The following is a 17,981-nucleotide window of genomic DNA, read 5'->3' as shown; positions in this document are numbered from 1 at the left end:
TAGACTTTAGAGGGAAACTGTCAACTGAATTATGCTAGAGTTACTTATCATCAGAAGGATCTACTGATGCTTGTGATTCTACAGCTGTATCTTCTTTAAGTGTTTCTCCATCCCCTGCCATGGGGTGTTCCTACAAACAGCATTAAGTACTTAATACGCAGTCAACTTGATTGTAAACAGAATGGTATAAAAGGTGCCGAGCAAGTATTTCACAAAGACATCCCACTGAAAAAATACATTTCAATTTCACCCACTCTAGTAGAAATTATAAGAATATCGTGTGATAAATGATGCAAACATGTTACTTAAGTTGGTGTCTCACGAGCAATGTGACAACACTGTTTTTAAATTAACACATTTTAGAAAACGGTTTTGTGACAATATTCTTTAGCTTGAGCGTTCTGACTTTTTAAATCCATTCCTTAAGAGACTATAATCCATTTCCAACTTCTCTTTCTATTTTTCAGAGGGTTTAAGAGCAACATTACAGCAGATTTCAGGCTTACCTTTTCTGCACATCTCTTCCAGTGACCACGTCTGCCTTTTCAGCATCAGTTTCAGCTTCGCCGAAGCAAGAAGAAAGCCACCGCCTGAGCAGCCATAAAAATGGTACCATCATTTCAGTGTTCAAAACAAGACCACCTACCACCAAAGCAAGGAAATCGCCTATAAGCAAAGCGGTGTCAGACATACACAGTAAAAACTACAGTATTTGGTATCTCCCCAGATGATGAGCTACGCAATTTCACAAGAATGTGCATTTTCAAAAACATGATAGGAATGTGCCACCAGAGTCAGAAAAACCGAACATGGCAGAAAAGATACTTAAGAAATATGTATTACTACTTGGGGGCCTGACTCCTTACTTTTGTTGCTAATACTACAAAAGTCATTAAAAAGTGGGGAGAATGCAGCATCCTTTACTCTGTATTCCAAACTAGGATGTCTTGGTTATTATCCTGAAGTATAGTAAATATAATTTTGTAGTTACAAATGGAATTTTTATGTGGGCTTTTGAAGGCCAAGGTTTTACTGTAAGAAGCGAGACCTAGATATGCACACTGAAAAATGTAGGCGTTACATTACAAAAAAATGCACCAAAAACTTAGAATATTTATAGCACAATATCTAGGTCCACAAAACATTAAACTCCCAGCTTGCCCTCAGCTGTTCCAGAGATGAACTTTCTCTGAGAAAACAAAATTATTTTTCAAATCCAGCAGGTGAGAAACACAACTGAATAAATATTCACAGCATCAACTGAGAAGCAGAGAGTGTGAATCAATCCCGGTCAAGGCTGGAATGTGCAGAATATATATTTGTTAAGGCAATACTATATACTTGAAATGAACAGACTTGTTAAAATGCCCAAGCTGAGGCAGGCAGTCTCTTAGGACATTTCCAGAATTCTCTCTGATACAACAGTGGTTACAGTATGCGAATGTGGGCAGATCAGCATTATCTTGTATTTGAACTTAGAGCCGGGCTTCTACAACAATGAAGGAAATCGTACCAGCTTCTGGCTGGAAGCGATCAGGACCATAATCAGACACACAGTGGATGCAGAGAAACATCCTTCATCTGGGCTCTCCTACACTATGTGCTGGAAGCAGACACGTTCAGACATGTGGCAAGCGGCATCTATATGTTCGGTTTATATTAATTAATTTTAGTTCCTTCAAGTGTGGTAATGTATGGGATGAAACAGGGAACCTGTAAAGAATTAGGGCCAGGAAGGAGGTTAGTAATCAGAGATAAAGGAGGGTATAATTGTGTTCCTCACATCCTGCATTTATTTTGATTTCCAACTGGTGCTAGAACTCAGCACAGAAAGACTAGAGAACAGGAAGTTTGTGGTACAGCACAGGATCAAAATTAAAGCTCCCTGCTTAGCAACTTCGCCACTAATTCCTCCCACAGGAACTTGGAGAGGGTGAGATCTGCTCCTCCAAGCTCACCCCATCCTATCCACTGACTCACTGAAAGAAGAGCTGAATCAGCAGATGGTTATTGCATCCCAGACGTGCACGCTTCACACCCCTCTACACAAGCAGCACAGCTTGCACGGGAGACAGTGCATCTGGCTAGGATCGTTTTAACTGTTCAGCAGCGTTCTGCGAAGCAGTCAGATGTTTAAAGCAACTTTACCACTCCTCACACAGACATAAAAGTGAGCTCAAGCGAGAACGCTGTCACAGAAAGCAGACAGTTGCTGGTCTTATCACACAACTCAAAACCTTCAGTTGTCTCAAACTTGCTTATAGAGATTATCCTGACAAGTGCGAAACTGCTGAGCAAGAAATCTGTACTTCAATATTGCTACTAATTCAGTGTAGAAATGAGAATAGCAAAAGCATTGACTACGCAATATTTATTTAATAGCTAACTATGTTAAAAGTGCAAAACTGAACTACATGGAGCTTTTTCTTTTTAGAGTAAAAATTATCTACATACTTTCTTTCTTATGGGGGACTCAAAAACTAATAGAAAAAGCTAACCACACTACATCTACAGCAGAACATCTTAAATGCAATTAAAAGAATTCTAAGATTCCACAGAAACAGATGATACTTCATTAGAATCCTACTGGTTTAATTCCTATGCATTTCTCTGGCTTTTAGATTAAATGGCACTATGCAAAGGCACAGAATCATAGAATCATTGAGGTTGGAAAAGACCCTTAAGATCATCGAGTCCAACCGTCGACCCAACACCCCCATGCCCACTAAACCATGTCCCTAAGCGCCTCATCTACACGTCTTTTAAATACCTCCAGGGATGGGGACTCCACCACTTCCCTGGGCAGCCTCTTCCAATGTTTAACCACTCTTTCCGTAAAGACATTTTTCCTCACGTCCAATCTAAACCTCCCCTGGCGCAACTTGAGGCCGTTTCCTCTCGTCCTATCGCTTGTTACTTCGGAGAAAAGACCAACACCCACCTCGCTACAACCTCCTTTCAGGTGGTTGTAGAGAGTGATGAGGTCTCCCCTCAGCCTCCTTTTCACCAGGCTAAACAGTCCCAGTTCCCTCAGCCGCTCCTCATAAGACTTGTTCTCCAGACCCCTCACCAGCCTCGTTGCCCTTCTCTGGACACGCTCCAGCACCTCAACGTCCTTCTTGGAGTGAGGGGCCCAAAGCTGAACACAGTATTCGAGGTGCGGCCTCACCAGGGCCGAGTACAGGGGCACGATCGCTTCCCTACTCCTGCTGGCCACACTATTTCTGATACAGGCCAGGATGCCATTGGCCTTCTTGGCCGCCTGGGCACACTGCCGGCTCATGTTCAGCCGGCTGTCGACCAGCACCCCCAGGTCCTTCTCTGCTGGGCAGCTTTCCAGCCACTCTTCCCCAAGCCTGTAGCGCTGCATGGGGCTGTTGTGGCCGAAGTGCAGGACCCGGCACTTGGCCTTGTTGAACCTCATGTGACAGTTGTGAACAGAACAAGCACGTATAATACAAGCAGTTGTTAAATTTAAGGTACAGATTCTTGTCATGCTGGCTGAGAAAGAAGCAAGCATTAGCGGGCGAGAAGAAGAGAAGGTAATTTTGTTTCTGAACTACGCATGAGTAATTTTGTTAGTTAAGATGTGTTCGGTTACATTTATTACGCACACAAGAGATTGAAGATCATTACGTTTATAAACACAAATAGGAAAAGCTGTAATTGCAACGGTCTAAGCAGAAGTTCCGTGTTCCTCGGTGCTTATGCACCCTGTTACAAGTTTGGAACAAGTGCATGCTCATTTCTCCCCCACCCGAATTTTCAGAGTGAAGCTACTAACGCCGAAGTCTTTTTCTGAGCATAACTGTAGTTTCGGAAGTTCTCTCACCCAGCCGATGTCGCATGCTTTATTTTTTTCAGGGCCGACGGAAGATTTATCTGGCACAGCGGCCGCTCCTCCGCCTATTCCCACACCGCCCTCCCCGCTGCTGCAGACCCGCGCCGGCTGTCCCTCCCGGCCGGCGCTCCCGGGGCTGACGGCGCGGGCTGGCTCGGCACCGAGCGCCCGGCCGAGGCCGGGACGTCTCCCGAGCACGCCCCGTTCCTTTTCCCTGATGGGAGCCAGGGGCGTCCCTATTTCGGCTCGCGTTTCCAGCCTCCCCCCGTGTGCGGTCCCCGAGGCCGCGGGGGCGGGCCGGGGAGGGGCTGCCCTAGGCCCTTACAGAGCGGGGGGGGGGGGGGGGGCAGCCCCGAGCCCGGCACGGGGAGCGGGCGGCAGCCGCCGCCTGCTCGGGAGGAGGCGGGACGGCGGCCTCGACCGCAGGAGCCCCAGCACCCATGCCCGGTAAGTGCCGGTGGGGGCGCGGGGCAGCCCCGCTGCGGCTCTGCCGGGGCCGGCCGCGGGCAGGAGGGAGGGGAGGGGAAGGGAAAGGAGGGGAGGGCCCGGCTCCTCCCGCGCCCCCGCTGCCCCCCGGCGGGCACCGGCCGGGACGCCAGCTTTCGCCCTCCTCGGAAAACACGCAGCCGCCTCCGCGGGGCGCAGCCCTGCCCTGCCCTGCCCGCCGGCGGGGGGGGGCCAGCCGGGCCCCGGACCCCGGGCCCTGCCCGCCGCCGCGCCAGCAGCGCGGCAGCCGGGACCCAAACCCGCCTCTGAACCGAAAGGGCCGCAAGACCCGCCCGACCCTCGCCTGGAACCGGCCGAGGGGACACCGGCCTGCACCCCGCAGGTGCCTTAGGCACCTCCCCGCGCTGCTGCCAGAGGACAGCAACGCGGCTCTGCGGGAGGGACAGAGCCAGCGCGGAGTTCACCCCCGCCCCACATGATTTGGTTTATACTGTACGTATGTTTACACTGTAAATGTTAGTAAATCCCAGTACTTACACAGGGATTAAAGCTTTTGGTGGAGAACCGCCTGGTCATAACTCCAAAAGGCTTACTGCAAAGTTTAAGAAAAGCTTATTAAAAGCCTATCATCAGACACTCGGCAAAAAGGGATCCAATCCCAAAGGACTCAGACGATGGCCATCAACATTTCCCCGGGCTAGGATAAACCTGGTACTTATCAACAGTGGGCAGTCCCCAGCACAGGCCGCTTGGAGATGAAGTGGTCCGACAGGTCTCTTCCATCTCCGGTTGCCACGATCCTGTACCACAGCAGAATACAATACATCAATTTCTCATGATGACAGGTAGTTTTTTAAAAAGATACATATTTTTCTCCCTGCACACAATGGTTGATTTTGTGACTAGTGCTACACTGTGCCCTAAGCTACTGGTTCTGTTGCTGATCTAATCAGATAAGATGGACTAAAAGTGAGCCAAATTCTCCTTACCCTCATTAAATCATAGGTAGCTTTACTGAAATGGGTAAAACTTTACCTTATGTCTACCACTGTGTAAAAATAAAACAGCGGAATTTGAGCTAATAGCAGTGGGCGGGTCGTAAATATTTAACATCATTCTGCAGTGAGCAAATTCAGTCCATTAAACTCATTCTCTTCCTCCAAGATCAGTGCACAGCTGATGTACTGTATATTGCATTACAGAGCACCTCAGCTTACTGTCCTTAATGGTAAATGGTGACAAACTGGTTATGGGGGAAACACTGGACTGCTGCTGGGAGCATTAAAGACTTGGGAATAGAGAGGACAAGTTAACCAGAGTCCTGTTGAGCTTGCTTGAAGTGTTAACCTTTAAGATACCTATTGTCAGGCAGTAGCACCACCAGCCATATAAACATTTGTGCTGTTGATAGTACACCTGTATGAAGTGAACCATGAATTTCTATTATGTTCATGGACATTAAAAACTAAAGCGTTTTTTCCTGTGTCAGGCTTTCTAAGCTGTAAGAAAATGGCAGTCGGGCTGAAGGCATACTCGAGCATGCCCTACAAAACTAAGAGGAACATACACACAGAATTTCCATGCTCAGGACTGCGTCTGTTACCCATTTCTTTCATAAGAATGCACAGTATGAGGAAAACTAAGTTACCAGTGTAGCACAACCAGACTTGTCTCTGCGTTACTATTAACCCATACCAAATAGGTATTTGTTTCCTGTTCCTCGGAGTAAGTCTTGTACTAATACTATTGTACTAACAGCCTGGCGAAATGCTGAAACCCATTCAGCCCACCTGCCGGTTGCAAGGACAGCGAAGTGCCTGTTGCTGTGGTATAGCCATGAGCAGGGTGGTTGCTCCACGGTGCTGGGAGACACGAGTGATTGTATGACTCGCGGGGAAGCAGCCAGCCAATTCCTGCAGAGAGCTAAAGGCAACACACCTGGAGGGGAGCTGCAAAAAATAAGTTGGCTGCTATGACCGTACCGAAGGCAGGAAAATGAGATAGTATCAGATAAAGGACTTTGAGGCACTATGGCCAGGCTAATTTTATAGCACGAAGTATTTACATAAGTGTTCTGTAGCTGAAGGACGTTTCATATCGCTTACTGCAACATGGCAACAGTGAAAAAGATCAGTACCACGTGTATTTGCAACTCACCTCCTATACTCTTTACAGCTCTAATCAATAAACTGTATCAAATTAGTTTTGAATGCTTATTCAAAACTACTACTAGCGTCAACCGATTGTTTTGTGCTTGTATTGTCTTTATTTACTTGTACCATCGTATAGAGGTGGCTAACTGCAAGGTATCTACCAAGCACAGACAGATAAAAAAGGAGAAAGGAATAAAGCATAATCACAGTTATCTCTACCTAAAAGCAGAGAAGAGGAAAAAAAAGTCCGTACCAGTTGTGAGAGAACGCCAGGTCACTTTGTTGCTTCAATTTCAGAGGAGACCCTGAGAACTGGCAGTACGCAGTGCTCAGCTGATCCTGAGCTGCCTCTCGTGGCTGCGGAGCGGAAGATAATTCTGCAGTTTGGGCTCGTTTTCAGACAGAGGATATCCTGGCAGGATCAATTCTCAGCTGTGACCTAGTCACGTCTCAATGCACCAGTACTAGTTCAGTGGTAGGCCAAGACAGGCTGGGTGTAAGGTACAGTGCAGAAGTGGTCTCTCCAGCCTTTTACTCTAGCATACCCAGCAAGCATGAGAAAACAATGAACCAAGCCCATTATCAATTGCCTACCCTTGGTCTAGCGAGACATTCTCGCAACAGAATTCCTCATATTCGTATTGAAGACATTTACTAAGTTTTCAATTTTATCAGTGTGAAAAAAGCCAAACCCCAAATTATACACGATTTGGTTTTATCTGAAGTAATCAAGATTCAGGAAACAGTGTTTAATGGATACTTAAGTTTGACTTTACAGATCAGGAAACACATGCATCCTTAGAAAGAAAGCAAAGCAAACCCAGAGCTTTGCTTTGTTCCTTGTGCCAGGATCTAGTCTCAATTCAACATAGATGAATAGCTGGAAGAACAAACCAAACCAAAATAATGGTACCTTTTGTATTAGGTGCTCCCAGGTTTTCTTTTTCTTCTGTTGTGAAGGCTCTAGCACTGCTGCCATGCTAAGGTAAATGCTCATGCTAATGTAAAGTAAGAGCCCAAACAACTCCTTGGGTTTTGGGTTTTTTTTTTTTCCTGTCTATAGTCTCTTACATCGCAGTCATTGCCAGCATATCTGAACGCTTTCTGATCTGTCACTGCCGATGTCATACATCTTCGGGTGTTGCATTGTGCTATAACCAAAGACAAAAATGTGCACCTGAATGGAATGTTTCATTTAAAAATCATTTTGGCATGTAAATAAAATAAATTTGTCAGCTTTAATATTCCTATCTACCCCCAAAACGTACATAAAACTTTGATCCTCCTATGATGCTTTATGTGCTTCTATGTTTGAACAGAACGAGCAGTTGCTGTTGCTGGAGGTATAATAGGAGGGATCCTTTTATTTGTTCTCATTGGAATAACTGCATGCCTGCTCTGGAAGAAATTTTGCCGCCTCCTTTCTTATGAAAAGCTCACCAGTCCTGTCAAAACGACAAATGCAAATGCCGTTTTTCAGGATCAGTCAACTTCTGAAATTCAACTAAAAAGCACAAGGTACACATTTTCGTTTTGTTTTTAAAGCATAAAAAGTAAAAGTGTTGGTAATTTATTTCAACTTGCCAACTCTCAAACGAGGGGGTGATCTAAATATATGCATGTACAGAAATAAATCAGACCCCTAAATTATATGAAAACATCAGTCATGTTCTGGTTTGTTCCTTTAGGAAAATAATACTTTCTGTAACTATGAATGCAATGATTATTTCTGATTTACGTAAAAGAAATAATACATACAAGTGTAATTGGTGCATGGATAGCTTTACCTGTTACCTAGACAAATTCGGCCTATGTTGCAGAGTCATTCCTGGTGGTCTCATAATGAAGCATCAGAGAACCAAACAATAGGACTTCAGTTCAGAAAGGAGACTCTCTTAGAAAGTTAGTTACTGCAGGGCTTTGGGGCTCTAAAACAAGCAGCTGCAGTTAATTCTTCCTTTCCCTTGAAAGGTCAATTCTAAAGGAGAAGAGAGGGAAAAAGTGAGGGATCTGTCTGAAGAATTAAGCTCCAATGTCCCTCGCTGGACCTTTAGGCATTATACAAATAAAATAAATTGCAAAACAACGGGTATTTATCTTTTCTATCTCTGCATCTCCGTAGAATTTTTACAAAATTCTGAGAGAAGAGCAGTAAACTTACTACTGTTGCCAAGTTTGGTTTCCATATTTAAACCAGAAGAGTCAGCAGCTGTTCTTGTCTTGAGCAGATCCAGAAGCGTTCCGTTTATCGTTCCACCAACACTGCATGGGCGAGACTGGATTAACCTGACGAACGAAGAGCAGGTTCAGGAAGACAGTGACCCCTACATGGTTCCTCAGTCTGGGCCACGGTCATCATTTCATTCTTTGGGTATGGCATTGCAAAAACGGGACTCTTAAAGGGTTCTCTTTATTATTATGAAGCATGTTTACTGGGGGCATACCAGACATAGCGTTACACAGTACAAGCCCTAAACACTATATGTGTGTATACATATTTTTTTTTATATATACACATATATGTATATATATATATTTTTATATATATATTCCTATATATATATATATAGGAATTGGGCCAGAATGTAGCCATTCTGGTCCCACTGCTGTGGGACCTTGCATATATGGCAGACAAAGCAATCTCTCCTTCTGTGTTTTGTAAAGGCACACCATGAGCGTTACTCAGGACGTATCTGATTGTTGTCTCCAGAAACAGCAGAGTGACCAGTTGCAGACTGCAACAACAAATACCCAAAACTATCAAGGTCCAGTCACAGGAATAAGAGAAAGAAAAGAAAAGTGGTGCAGCCTGCAACTACTCCCCCAAATTTGAGGGAAAAGGAATTAAAATAACAAGTTTATGCAAAAATGGATTGTTAATAAAGAGATTAATGTGATTTCCCTAATACAGCAGTGGTTATAAAAATGCCTGCTACAGTCTTGAGACTAATCTGAGGGTGCTTGTTTTTTATTTCATGAAGCTGGAGCTTATGTTGTAGGGACCATTAACCCAGAGCTGTACAAGTTTCCTGAAGACAAAAGTGAGACGGATTTTCCCGAAGGCAACATTGGCCGCCTCTGGTTCTCCGTAGAATATGAGCAAGAGTCAGAAAGGCTCCTCGTCTCCTTGATCAAAGTCAGAAAGCTGCAGCCTCCTGCTGATTCCTGTAGTCCGTTTGTGAAAATCTACTTGCTGCCTGATGAAAGAAGCTACTTGCAGTCCAAAACAAAACGCAAAACCCTCAACCCGCAGTTTGATGAAAACTTTGTTTTTCAGGTACTTTTCCTTTTGATGAAGCAGGTTTTTGTTTGCAGACATTGACTTGCCAAACTACAGCACGTGTTTTGTGAACAGTAATTTTCTACAAACTTCTACCAAGATACAAGTTGTTTCCACTGGAGATAGGATTTATTATTTCTGGAGATCCTGGGCTACTTAAGTCTGTGGCTCCAGAACTGATGTTACCTGTGGTCTGCACCAAGGTCGAGAATCCTAGAACTTGCCCTGGGAATGACGAAAACTCCACTCTGAACTATGGCTGAGCAGTTCAGCCCAGCAGCTCTAGAAGTCCAGAAGCAACCTATACTGAACTAATGCTTTCATAGCTTTTAGTTTCTTTGCTGTGGAAGTTGGCTAGAAACTAGAACTCGTGAGATGTCTGGTATACTATTTGTATAGTGCTGTAAAGCTAGGAGCTTGGCTCCCTATGCCAAGAGGCTTTGAGCAGGTATCACCAGACAAAAGCTTTAAAACCAAAAAAGTTTGTGTTTCAGACAACTGAAAAATGAACGTTTACAGGTTTCTAAACATTTGTGTCTGGAAGTGAATGCATCATATAACACTAGATCTATATGAGTTGAAAAACTGCCAGCTAGGTTCACATTTTTCAAATGAACTCATTCCGTTTTAGCTTGGCTCTTTAGACTCCTGCATAGCTAAAACTTTAGGCAAATTAAGAAAGCGGACTTCAAATAATCAAAGGAAATCTCCACCTACCTTTAACACACTGAAAAATTCTTCCTTTGAAGCCGTGCTAGAGTAGAAAAATCTCACGTTTTATAATTATTAATATATTCTTCCTTTTCCTGTACAGGTTTCCAGTAAAATGTTGCTTCAAAGGACTCTGAAGTTTTTGGTTTATCATGTCGATAAACAGAAGAAGCACCACCTCCTAGGCCAAGTTGTCTTCCCACTGAAAAATGAAACGTTAACTGATGACAACAAACTAGTCATATGGAGAGATCTGGAGAAAGAAAACTTGGAGGTATGTGATATCATACGGCCGGTCACGAGTGGTGTTCCCCAGGGCTCAGTACTGGGGCCGGTCTTGTTTAATATCTTTATTGATGATCTGGATGAGGGGATTGAGTGCACCCTCAGTAAGTTTGCAGATGACACCAAGTTGGGCGGGAGTGTTGATCTGCTCGAGGGTAGGAAGGCTCTGCAGAGGGACCTGGACAGGCTGGATCGATGGGTCCAGGCCAACTGTATGAGATTCAACAAGGACAAGTGCCGGGTCCTGCACTTTGGCCACAACAACCCCATACAGCGCTACAGGCTTGGGGAAGAGTGGCTGGAAAGCTGCCTGTTGGAAAAGGACCTGGGGGTGCTGGTCGACAGCCGGCTGAACATGAGCCGGCAGTGTGCCCAGGCGGCCAAGAAGGCCAATGGCATCCTGGCCTGTATCAGAAATAGTGTGGCCAGCAGGAGTAGGGAAGCGATCGTGCCCCTGTACTCGGCCCTGGTGAGGCCACACCTCGAATACTGTGTTCAGTTTTGGGCCCCTCACTCCAAGAAGGACGTTGAGGTGCTGGAGCGTGTCCAGAGAAGGGCAACGAGGCTGGTGAGGGGTCTGGAGAACAAGTCTTATGAGGAGCGGCTGAGGGAACTGGGACTGTTTAGCCTGGAGAAAAGGAGGCTGAGGGGAGACCTCATCGCTCTCTACAACTCCCTGAAAGGAGGTTGTAGCGAGGTGGGGGTCGGTCTCTTCTCCCAAGTAACAAGCGATAGGACGAGAGGAAATGGCCTCAAGTTGTGCCAGGGGAGGTTTAGATTGGATGTAAGGAAAAATGTCTTTACTGAAAGAGTGGTGAAACATTGGAACAGGCTGCCCAGGGAAGTGGTGGAGTCCCCATCCCTGGAGGTATTTAAAAGACGTGTAGATGAGGCGCTTAGGGACATGGTTTAGTGGGCATGGTGGTGTTGGGTTGACGGTTGGACTCAATAATCTTAGAGGTCTTTTCCAACCTCAATGATTCTATGATTCTATGATCAGGCTGCTTGGCATTGTGGAACTTCTGTCATCTTACAAGTATTGGAGGGGTACAGCTGAAGTAGAAGTATGTTCTATCAAATACATCAAATGCAAAACTATTTGATAAACATTTGGAATCAAAATTTCCATCTTACCAACCTGCAGATCCATAGCTGTTGTACAGGATTATCCAACTGCTCAGACACAGTCCCATGAGTTAGGAGACACTGACATAAGAAAGCACCGTTATTTGCTTCTGTTTTGGATTAGTAAGAGCAGAAAAAAGCAGAAGAGGCAAGGAAATAGGCATCACCTGGAAGAGATAGGAATTCAAAGGTTCAGGAAGGCTGATTAATTGGTTCTATCAAATGTCACAACAGCGTAAATAAAGACGTTACAATTCACTCACATGCCTTGGTGTGGCAGAAACCGCTAGTATGAACAACTCCCCCTTCCCCCCCAAATGTGTCTGTCTGAAGAGAGAGTCTTTCAGCTATATTTGACAAGTGTTGTTCTGCTTCCAAAGCCTCCTTCAGACTATGGTGATATCCAGTTCTCCCTCAGCTACAATGACTACCTGGGCCGTCTCACTGTAGTCGTTCTGAGGGCAAGAGGATTAAAGCTCCAGGAGGAGAGCCATGCTGTCAGTAAGTGTGATTTCCTCTCTGCTATCAGCTCCAGAATTCCTGTTTTAATTTGCTCCTTCCTCATCTGTCCACCCAGGCTTGTGCTGAGTGACTCTGAAAAGAACAAATAAACAGCCGGGTGAATTAATTTGAGTGGAAACAAACCATACTTTGTTATTGGGGTAATTAGATTTTGGTAGCTCAGTTCTGCTATGTTTTGGCTTTGCTTCATAATAAACGGTTTGTCTCATGTCATCAGTAGCAATTTTTTTCTCCTGCTTTAATACAATGAGCAACATTTCTTTGCTGCACTCCAATCCAGAGAAGGTGGCATTTCAGGGGATTAACAGAATTGCCTCAAGGCGAAAGCCCAGAGGTAACAGCTGCAGGACAACCGCTGACGCTGAACAGCTGTCCTGGGGAGAACTGAACTGGGAAAAGATTCCCATTTTAGGACAGCCTGGCCGTTGTTCAAAGGCCCATGGCACAGAGTCACAATTTTTCTCCCTTACTGCAGTGGGGGTTTTCCTGGTACATCATGCTCATGTGTCCTTGGCCTCAGAGATGTTGAGTATAGAGACTACCTCAAAATGCTGTTTAAAATCTAAACACTCAAAGCAAAAATAGATGGGAGAACCAAACTTGTGTTTGAATCTGTTGTGATTTTTTTTGAAGAACTTTGAAACTAAACAATATAAATGCAAAATACACCCAGCAGTTAAAAAGAAAAGAGGTTTAGTTCTCTATACACACATCAACTATGAAATTTTTTTGAGGTTTCTTTGAGCAGGCTGTTACCAGGATGTTTAACTTTAGAAACGATGCCCTCTAAATGAGTAAATCTACATTCATAATGTTAGAGAGGAATTTGCTCTGTTTAGGGTAAAACTCATAAATGAAGAAATGCACAGTAAAATGATGAGAATATAAAGGTTTTCAACAAGCAGAATCATACCCTGTGCACTTGTTGAAAGAGAAATATATTACAGAATGTATTCGATTCAGAAAACAAATAACTAAGATAAGGATGGCCAGAAAAAATATGACCAGTTCATGGCAGATGGACAAAGTAGCATCATGAACTAAGAGCAAATGTCCTAATTTTGCATCATCTCAATAGCTTTACAAGAGAAGGAAAACACCCTTCTTAATACATCATGTCTCTGCCTGCAGGTTGTTGTGAAGTTCTGTAGCACAGAGCGCCAGAACTCTAATGTTAGATTTGTAGAAAGAAACACAATCTGCCATGTTATTTTAGTGCTGGTATACTTCAGGTTATCATAATAAGCAGGAGTCATGGGCGTGCTCTGGAAGGAAGAGCTGCCAGAAGGTTATTCTCCAGAATATATTATTAAGGAAAAAAAGGAAAATTAAATAAATTGGGTGTTATTTCCTTGATAATGCCCTTCAAGTATGATTTAGGGACCACAGATTCTCTGGTAAATTCCTGAAGAAACTGGAATAAAACGTTTTCTATATTAAACAGGGATTAGTGCAACACTAATCTTTGATGGAAGACATGCAATATAGGACAGCAAGGAGACATTTATTTTTAGATTCAAATTACTGAATTAAATGTACTAAGAAGTAATAAGAAAGTAATGAAAAGTCAGACTTTGTGCAAGTAGTTTACATAGTAACTCTTTCCATATATAGCACCCAGGTGCTATATATGCTCTGTCAAAAAAAGTCTGTTCTGGTAGTCCTGCACCCTCTGAAACAGTAACGAGAGCCTACTGGAGCTGCGGAAATAACAAGGAGCCATTAGGAGTCCGTCAACGCTATCTCAGTCCCGACATTTCTAACCATTTTTGATATACAGATGAACCTTAATGACCTGAATTAGCAGGGAGTAATAAACACAGTAGCAGCACGGAATCTATTACTGCTTCACTGGAAAAGAACAAATCTTTAGCCATCAATTAAGATGAAATTTCTACATGCTTGTCACTAAATTTTGTAGAAGGGTAGGGAAGAATGGAACATTTCAGGCTGCTTTGGATCTCATTGTCAAAGATCTGCTGAATAAGACCACAATGCAATACAGGTCCCCTTCAGGAAGCAAAGCAAAATTTTTTTTGTTGTTCTTGTTCCCACACTCACACACAGTTTTTGTAATATTTTCTAGAAGAAAGAGCAGAGATCATTGATCTTTTCCTCAAATTTTCTACAGAATCCCTTACCGCAGCGCTAGAAGTCATTAGTAAAACCTTTTGTTTAAGGATTCTTCTTTGACTAGGAGAATCTGTTCCCCTGAAACATCTCCAGTCCAAGCGCAGGCTGCAGCTCTACGACATTGCTCCTCCCTCACGGCCTCCCTTGTGTGGATCAAACAATCATGCGATCAAATATATGAAATTAACTACTGACCCAACAAACTAAGCCTTCAAAAAAGTCTCCATCAGATGAAGGGCAGGTACAGGAATGTAAGATCAAGGATGCAGGGTAAGAATATGACTGCTCCTTTTAACAGCTCTTAAATTGGAAAGTGCACTGCAAAATTGCACCCTAAGTACTTTGTGTACTCCCTGCTTAATGTTATGCATTGCCATGCTGCCATGTATGTTTCACAAATCGATCATGATCTAATTTTATACTTAATATTGACTCCTGAAGGCAAGAAATTCCTTAAGCCTTCTCCCAACTGCCTCTGATGTCTTTTCTTCTTGAATTTCTTTTTCTCCAAGGTGTGTATGTCAAAGTCTCACTAATGAACCATAATAAATTCATCAAAAGTAAAAAGACAGCAGCTGTTCTGGGATCTCCCAATCCAGTGTATAACGAAACCTTCAGTTTCAAGACAGATCAGACAGAGCTGGATACAGCAAGCCTGAGTCTATCTGTGCTCCAGAGTATCAAGGGAGAAAGTAAGCTGTATAAATTATTACAGTTAAGATGTCATAAATCTCTTACATATTGCAGAGATATTTAAACCTGGGAGGAACTAATTCCTTTTCAGCAGTAATCATAAAACATATATAAGGCTTGGGGTATTTCACAGGTTGTTTCTTTAAAAAGCAGAACAACTTATTTGCAGTAAGTATGTGTCTCTCTCAGAGGCTAAAGGTAAATTTAGTGGAAGACATGAATAAAATAACTGTAGGCCAGTCACTGCCAGTACAAGGTGGTGTACTTTTGTTTCATTCTGGTATCCTAAGAAAACAAGCTTATGCAATTACTTTCTGTGAACACTTGAGTGTATAATCCCCAACCTCCAAAATTTTGAAGCCATTCACTGTTCCTAACCAAATGTGAAAGAGGAATAGGAACTTTAATTATCACAACAGTTCAAGCAGTGACAAAGAAGAGACTACAAGAATCCCCATTCCCTGGCAGAAAACCAGATGCTTGAGGTCACCTCTTACTAGTTGTCAGAGAATCCATTAAGGAGTTCTGCTTAGAGAAGCAAATCAGAATTCAATACTTCCACTGCTCCCAAGAAAAACACCTTCCCTGCAATGCAAATATGATCTCAATAATGAAACATTAATACCCTCATTTGGATTCATACACTCCTAAAAAAATTCCTTCAGGTGAGATTTTGGGCAGGTGCTTTGGCTTTGAGGATTGACAAGAACTAGGATCAGTACTCGAGCCTCTCATCATTTTCACTTGCGGACAGCCGAACGCTTTACAAACATTCTGAAGTTCACGTAAGGCAGGTTCGGATTATTTTCCCCATCCACAGCTGAAAAGTTCAGGCATGAAGAAACAATCTGCTCATTGGCAGAGGGTGGTCAGTGGCCACCCACATATTGCGACCCCCAGCTGTCTCAGTAGCTAAATCTATTCTCTCCCGAGCTAGAGCATCATATGAATCCTACTAAGGTTGCTGATGCCCGGAACTAGGGCACGCTTCCACAGTACACTTGAGGCAGATACAGATCTGTGCGCCTTAAACTGATTCTAGTTCAGAGTGCAGGCAATAGGGAAGGCCTGAACTGACTAAATACCCGCTTACTGCAGCACCTTTTAATGCTGAATCTTAGCGTGTAGAAACTACGGAACTTGAAACCTAGAGTGAACTTCTTGATGAAAATTTTGGTTTAAAAATTACTTTCAGAACATGCATTACTTAGAGAAATACAAGTTAGTATTCTAATTTATGTAAGGATTTCAGAGAAGCACTTAGAGCTGTTAATCACTAACTGCTTTCTTTTTTTCCCAGGAACACATCTGCTCGGACGTGTAGTAGTTGGGCCTTTCATGTACACCCGCGGCAAAGAACTAGAACACTGGAATGAAATGATCAGCAAGCCCAAGGAGCTGGTTAAACGATGGCATGCTCTCTGCCACAGCACGTAAACAGCACGGATTAAAAAACAACCTTAAAATGGAAGAGGTCTCACCATCTTTCATAACCTAATGATAAAGCGCACAAAATCTTTGACCATTTTACATTCCTAAGTAGACAAGAATAAAATAAGTAAATTCTTTCCTTGCCCAAATGCAAAGAGAAGACTTGGTCTCTGCTAGGCTGGAACTCCATCTTTCCTCTCTTCAAAATATATTTCCAATGTAATTAATATGCAGCAGAGTAAACAAAACAGGAAGACAAACATGATCTCCCATTATTAGTTATTTTGACTAGTAAATTCCAATTCTTGGTCATGAGATCTGGGCACAAATGATCATCCATCACCCGGCTAGAACCCAAAACGACCTAAGAATTGTCAATGATGATACCAGGCCTAACTGTCCACTGCATTGCACCACCACGGCCAGAGTAGCTTCACCAAAAGGGATGGAAGCCCAGTAAGCATGCCAAAACAGACAAAGCCCAGCAGATGCTGACCGAGTACCAAATTTACAGTTTATTTAAAATAGCAGCGTTATATTTGAATACGAATGGTAGAAAGCACTGAGTGTTTATCGATCAAAACCCCAGAAGCACCTGTTCACGTCCCTGGGCACACTGTATTTCTTGCAGTAATTCAGTTGGATGTTTTCAGCTGACCCCAATGTACAACACTGTGTTGACACTAAGGGAGAAGCATAAAAGAAGTCCTAAAGTCACAGATGATGGGAGGCTTGCAGGAGTACTGGAGTACTCTGAGAAAGCAGTACAAGGGACCTGTCCTGTCCTTAGATATTTCTCCCTAAACACGTCTCTGCTGGAGACAGAACATTGATTACAAGAACCTTGGGTTTGACCTAGTATGACCATTCTTACATTGAAAATCCAACTAGCTTAAGCCCCCAGGACATACGTCTGTTTTAGTGGTAGAGTTTTCTTCGCTAAGTAACTTACTGTTCTGTAAAATAATTCAGAGCCATTATTTTTAATCAAAATAAAATAAATAGGACATTCTTCTCCTCTTGATTGTTCACTGGGGACCTGAACTCTGTACCTTTCACGCCGTACAGTCATAAGCCAGACACACAGACTATTGCAGCAAAACATTTTGTACAATTATGTTCCAAGAGGACCATAATCTCTGCAGCTGAAATAAAGCCATCTTCCTTTCAAACAGGATACAATATTAATTAATTCAATATATTTAAAAAAATGAAGCTTCTCTGGGGAGATGAGAACATGTTCCATTTTGATAATACTGTTATTATCTAAAGGAAATATTATGAATGAGAATATACGTGAGAGGAATTGTAAGACAACAGACTCCATTTCACCTGATCCCCCATTTGAAGTGTTGCATGG

General features: G+C 43.3%; 2 protein-coding genes across 7 annotated transcripts in view; one reads left to right on the top strand and one right to left on the bottom strand.

The window, feature by feature from the left end:
• GPRIN2 (G protein regulated inducer of neurite outgrowth 2) overlaps positions 1–8,674 on the bottom strand; it is a 41,456-nt gene extending 32,782 nt beyond the window's left edge. The window contains exons 1-7 of one of the 5 annotated variants that reach the window (XM_076338321.1): positions 8,603–8,674; positions 8,229–8,419; positions 7,355–7,592; positions 6,695–6,798; positions 6,079–6,237; positions 4,826–5,088; positions 507–642 (exon numbers count right to left, since the gene is read on the bottom strand). In XM_076338321.1, the coding sequence (XP_076194436.1) occupies positions 507–619 (113 nt within the window). In that variant the 5' untranslated portion in view covers positions 620–642; positions 4,826–5,088; positions 6,079–6,237; ... (2 more) ...; positions 8,229–8,419; positions 8,603–8,674. Of the gene's footprint in view, positions 1–506; positions 643–3,832; positions 3,902–4,825; positions 5,089–6,078; positions 6,238–6,694; positions 6,799–7,354; positions 7,593–7,709; positions 7,767–8,228; positions 8,420–8,602 lie in introns of those variants that run through there. The other 4 variants (XM_076338322.1, XM_076338327.1, XM_076338317.1 and 1 more) reach the window with 4 other exon arrangements.
• Positions 4,208–17,643, top strand: LOC143160555 (synaptotagmin-15-like). 2 transcript variants are annotated; one of them, XM_076338328.1, is made up of 8 exons: positions 4,208–4,288; positions 7,761–7,959; positions 8,670–8,812; positions 9,423–9,718; positions 10,536–10,706; positions 12,223–12,343; positions 15,010–15,189; positions 16,491–17,643. In XM_076338328.1, the coding sequence occupies exons 1-8, from the start codon at positions 4,282–4,284 to the stop codon at positions 16,625–16,627; spliced, it is 1,254 nt and encodes a 417-aa protein (XP_076194443.1). In that variant the 5' UTR covers positions 4,208–4,281; the 3' UTR covers positions 16,628–17,643. The 2 variants fall into 2 exon arrangements, with proteins under 2 accessions (XP_076194443.1, XP_076194445.1); XM_076338330.1 differs by lacking the exon at positions 15,010–15,189.
• Positions 17,644–17,981: the final 338 nt, after the last annotated feature.

The sequence above is a fragment of the Aptenodytes patagonicus genome, chromosome 5 (assembly GCF_965638725.1).
Source record: "Aptenodytes patagonicus chromosome 5, bAptPat1.pri.cur, whole genome shotgun sequence".
NCBI lineage: Eukaryota > Metazoa > Chordata > Aves > Sphenisciformes > Spheniscidae > Aptenodytes > Aptenodytes patagonicus.
Note: the sequence above shows the minus strand (reverse complement) of the source record. Positions and strands in the feature narration are given on the sequence as shown.

What these genes read in the sequence shown, in the direction of transcription:
- LOC143160555 (XM_076338328.1), top strand. An exon ending in GTCATCATTTCATTCTTTGG is followed by an intron (nt 8,813 to 9,422) that starts GTATGGCATTGC and finishes TATTTCATGAAG; the next exon opens with CTGGAGCTTATGTTGTAGGG. An exon ending in TGGAGAAAGAAAACTTGGAG is followed by an intron (nt 10,707 to 12,222) that starts GTATGTGATATC and finishes CTGCTTCCAAAG; the next exon opens with CCTCCTTCAGACTATGGTGA.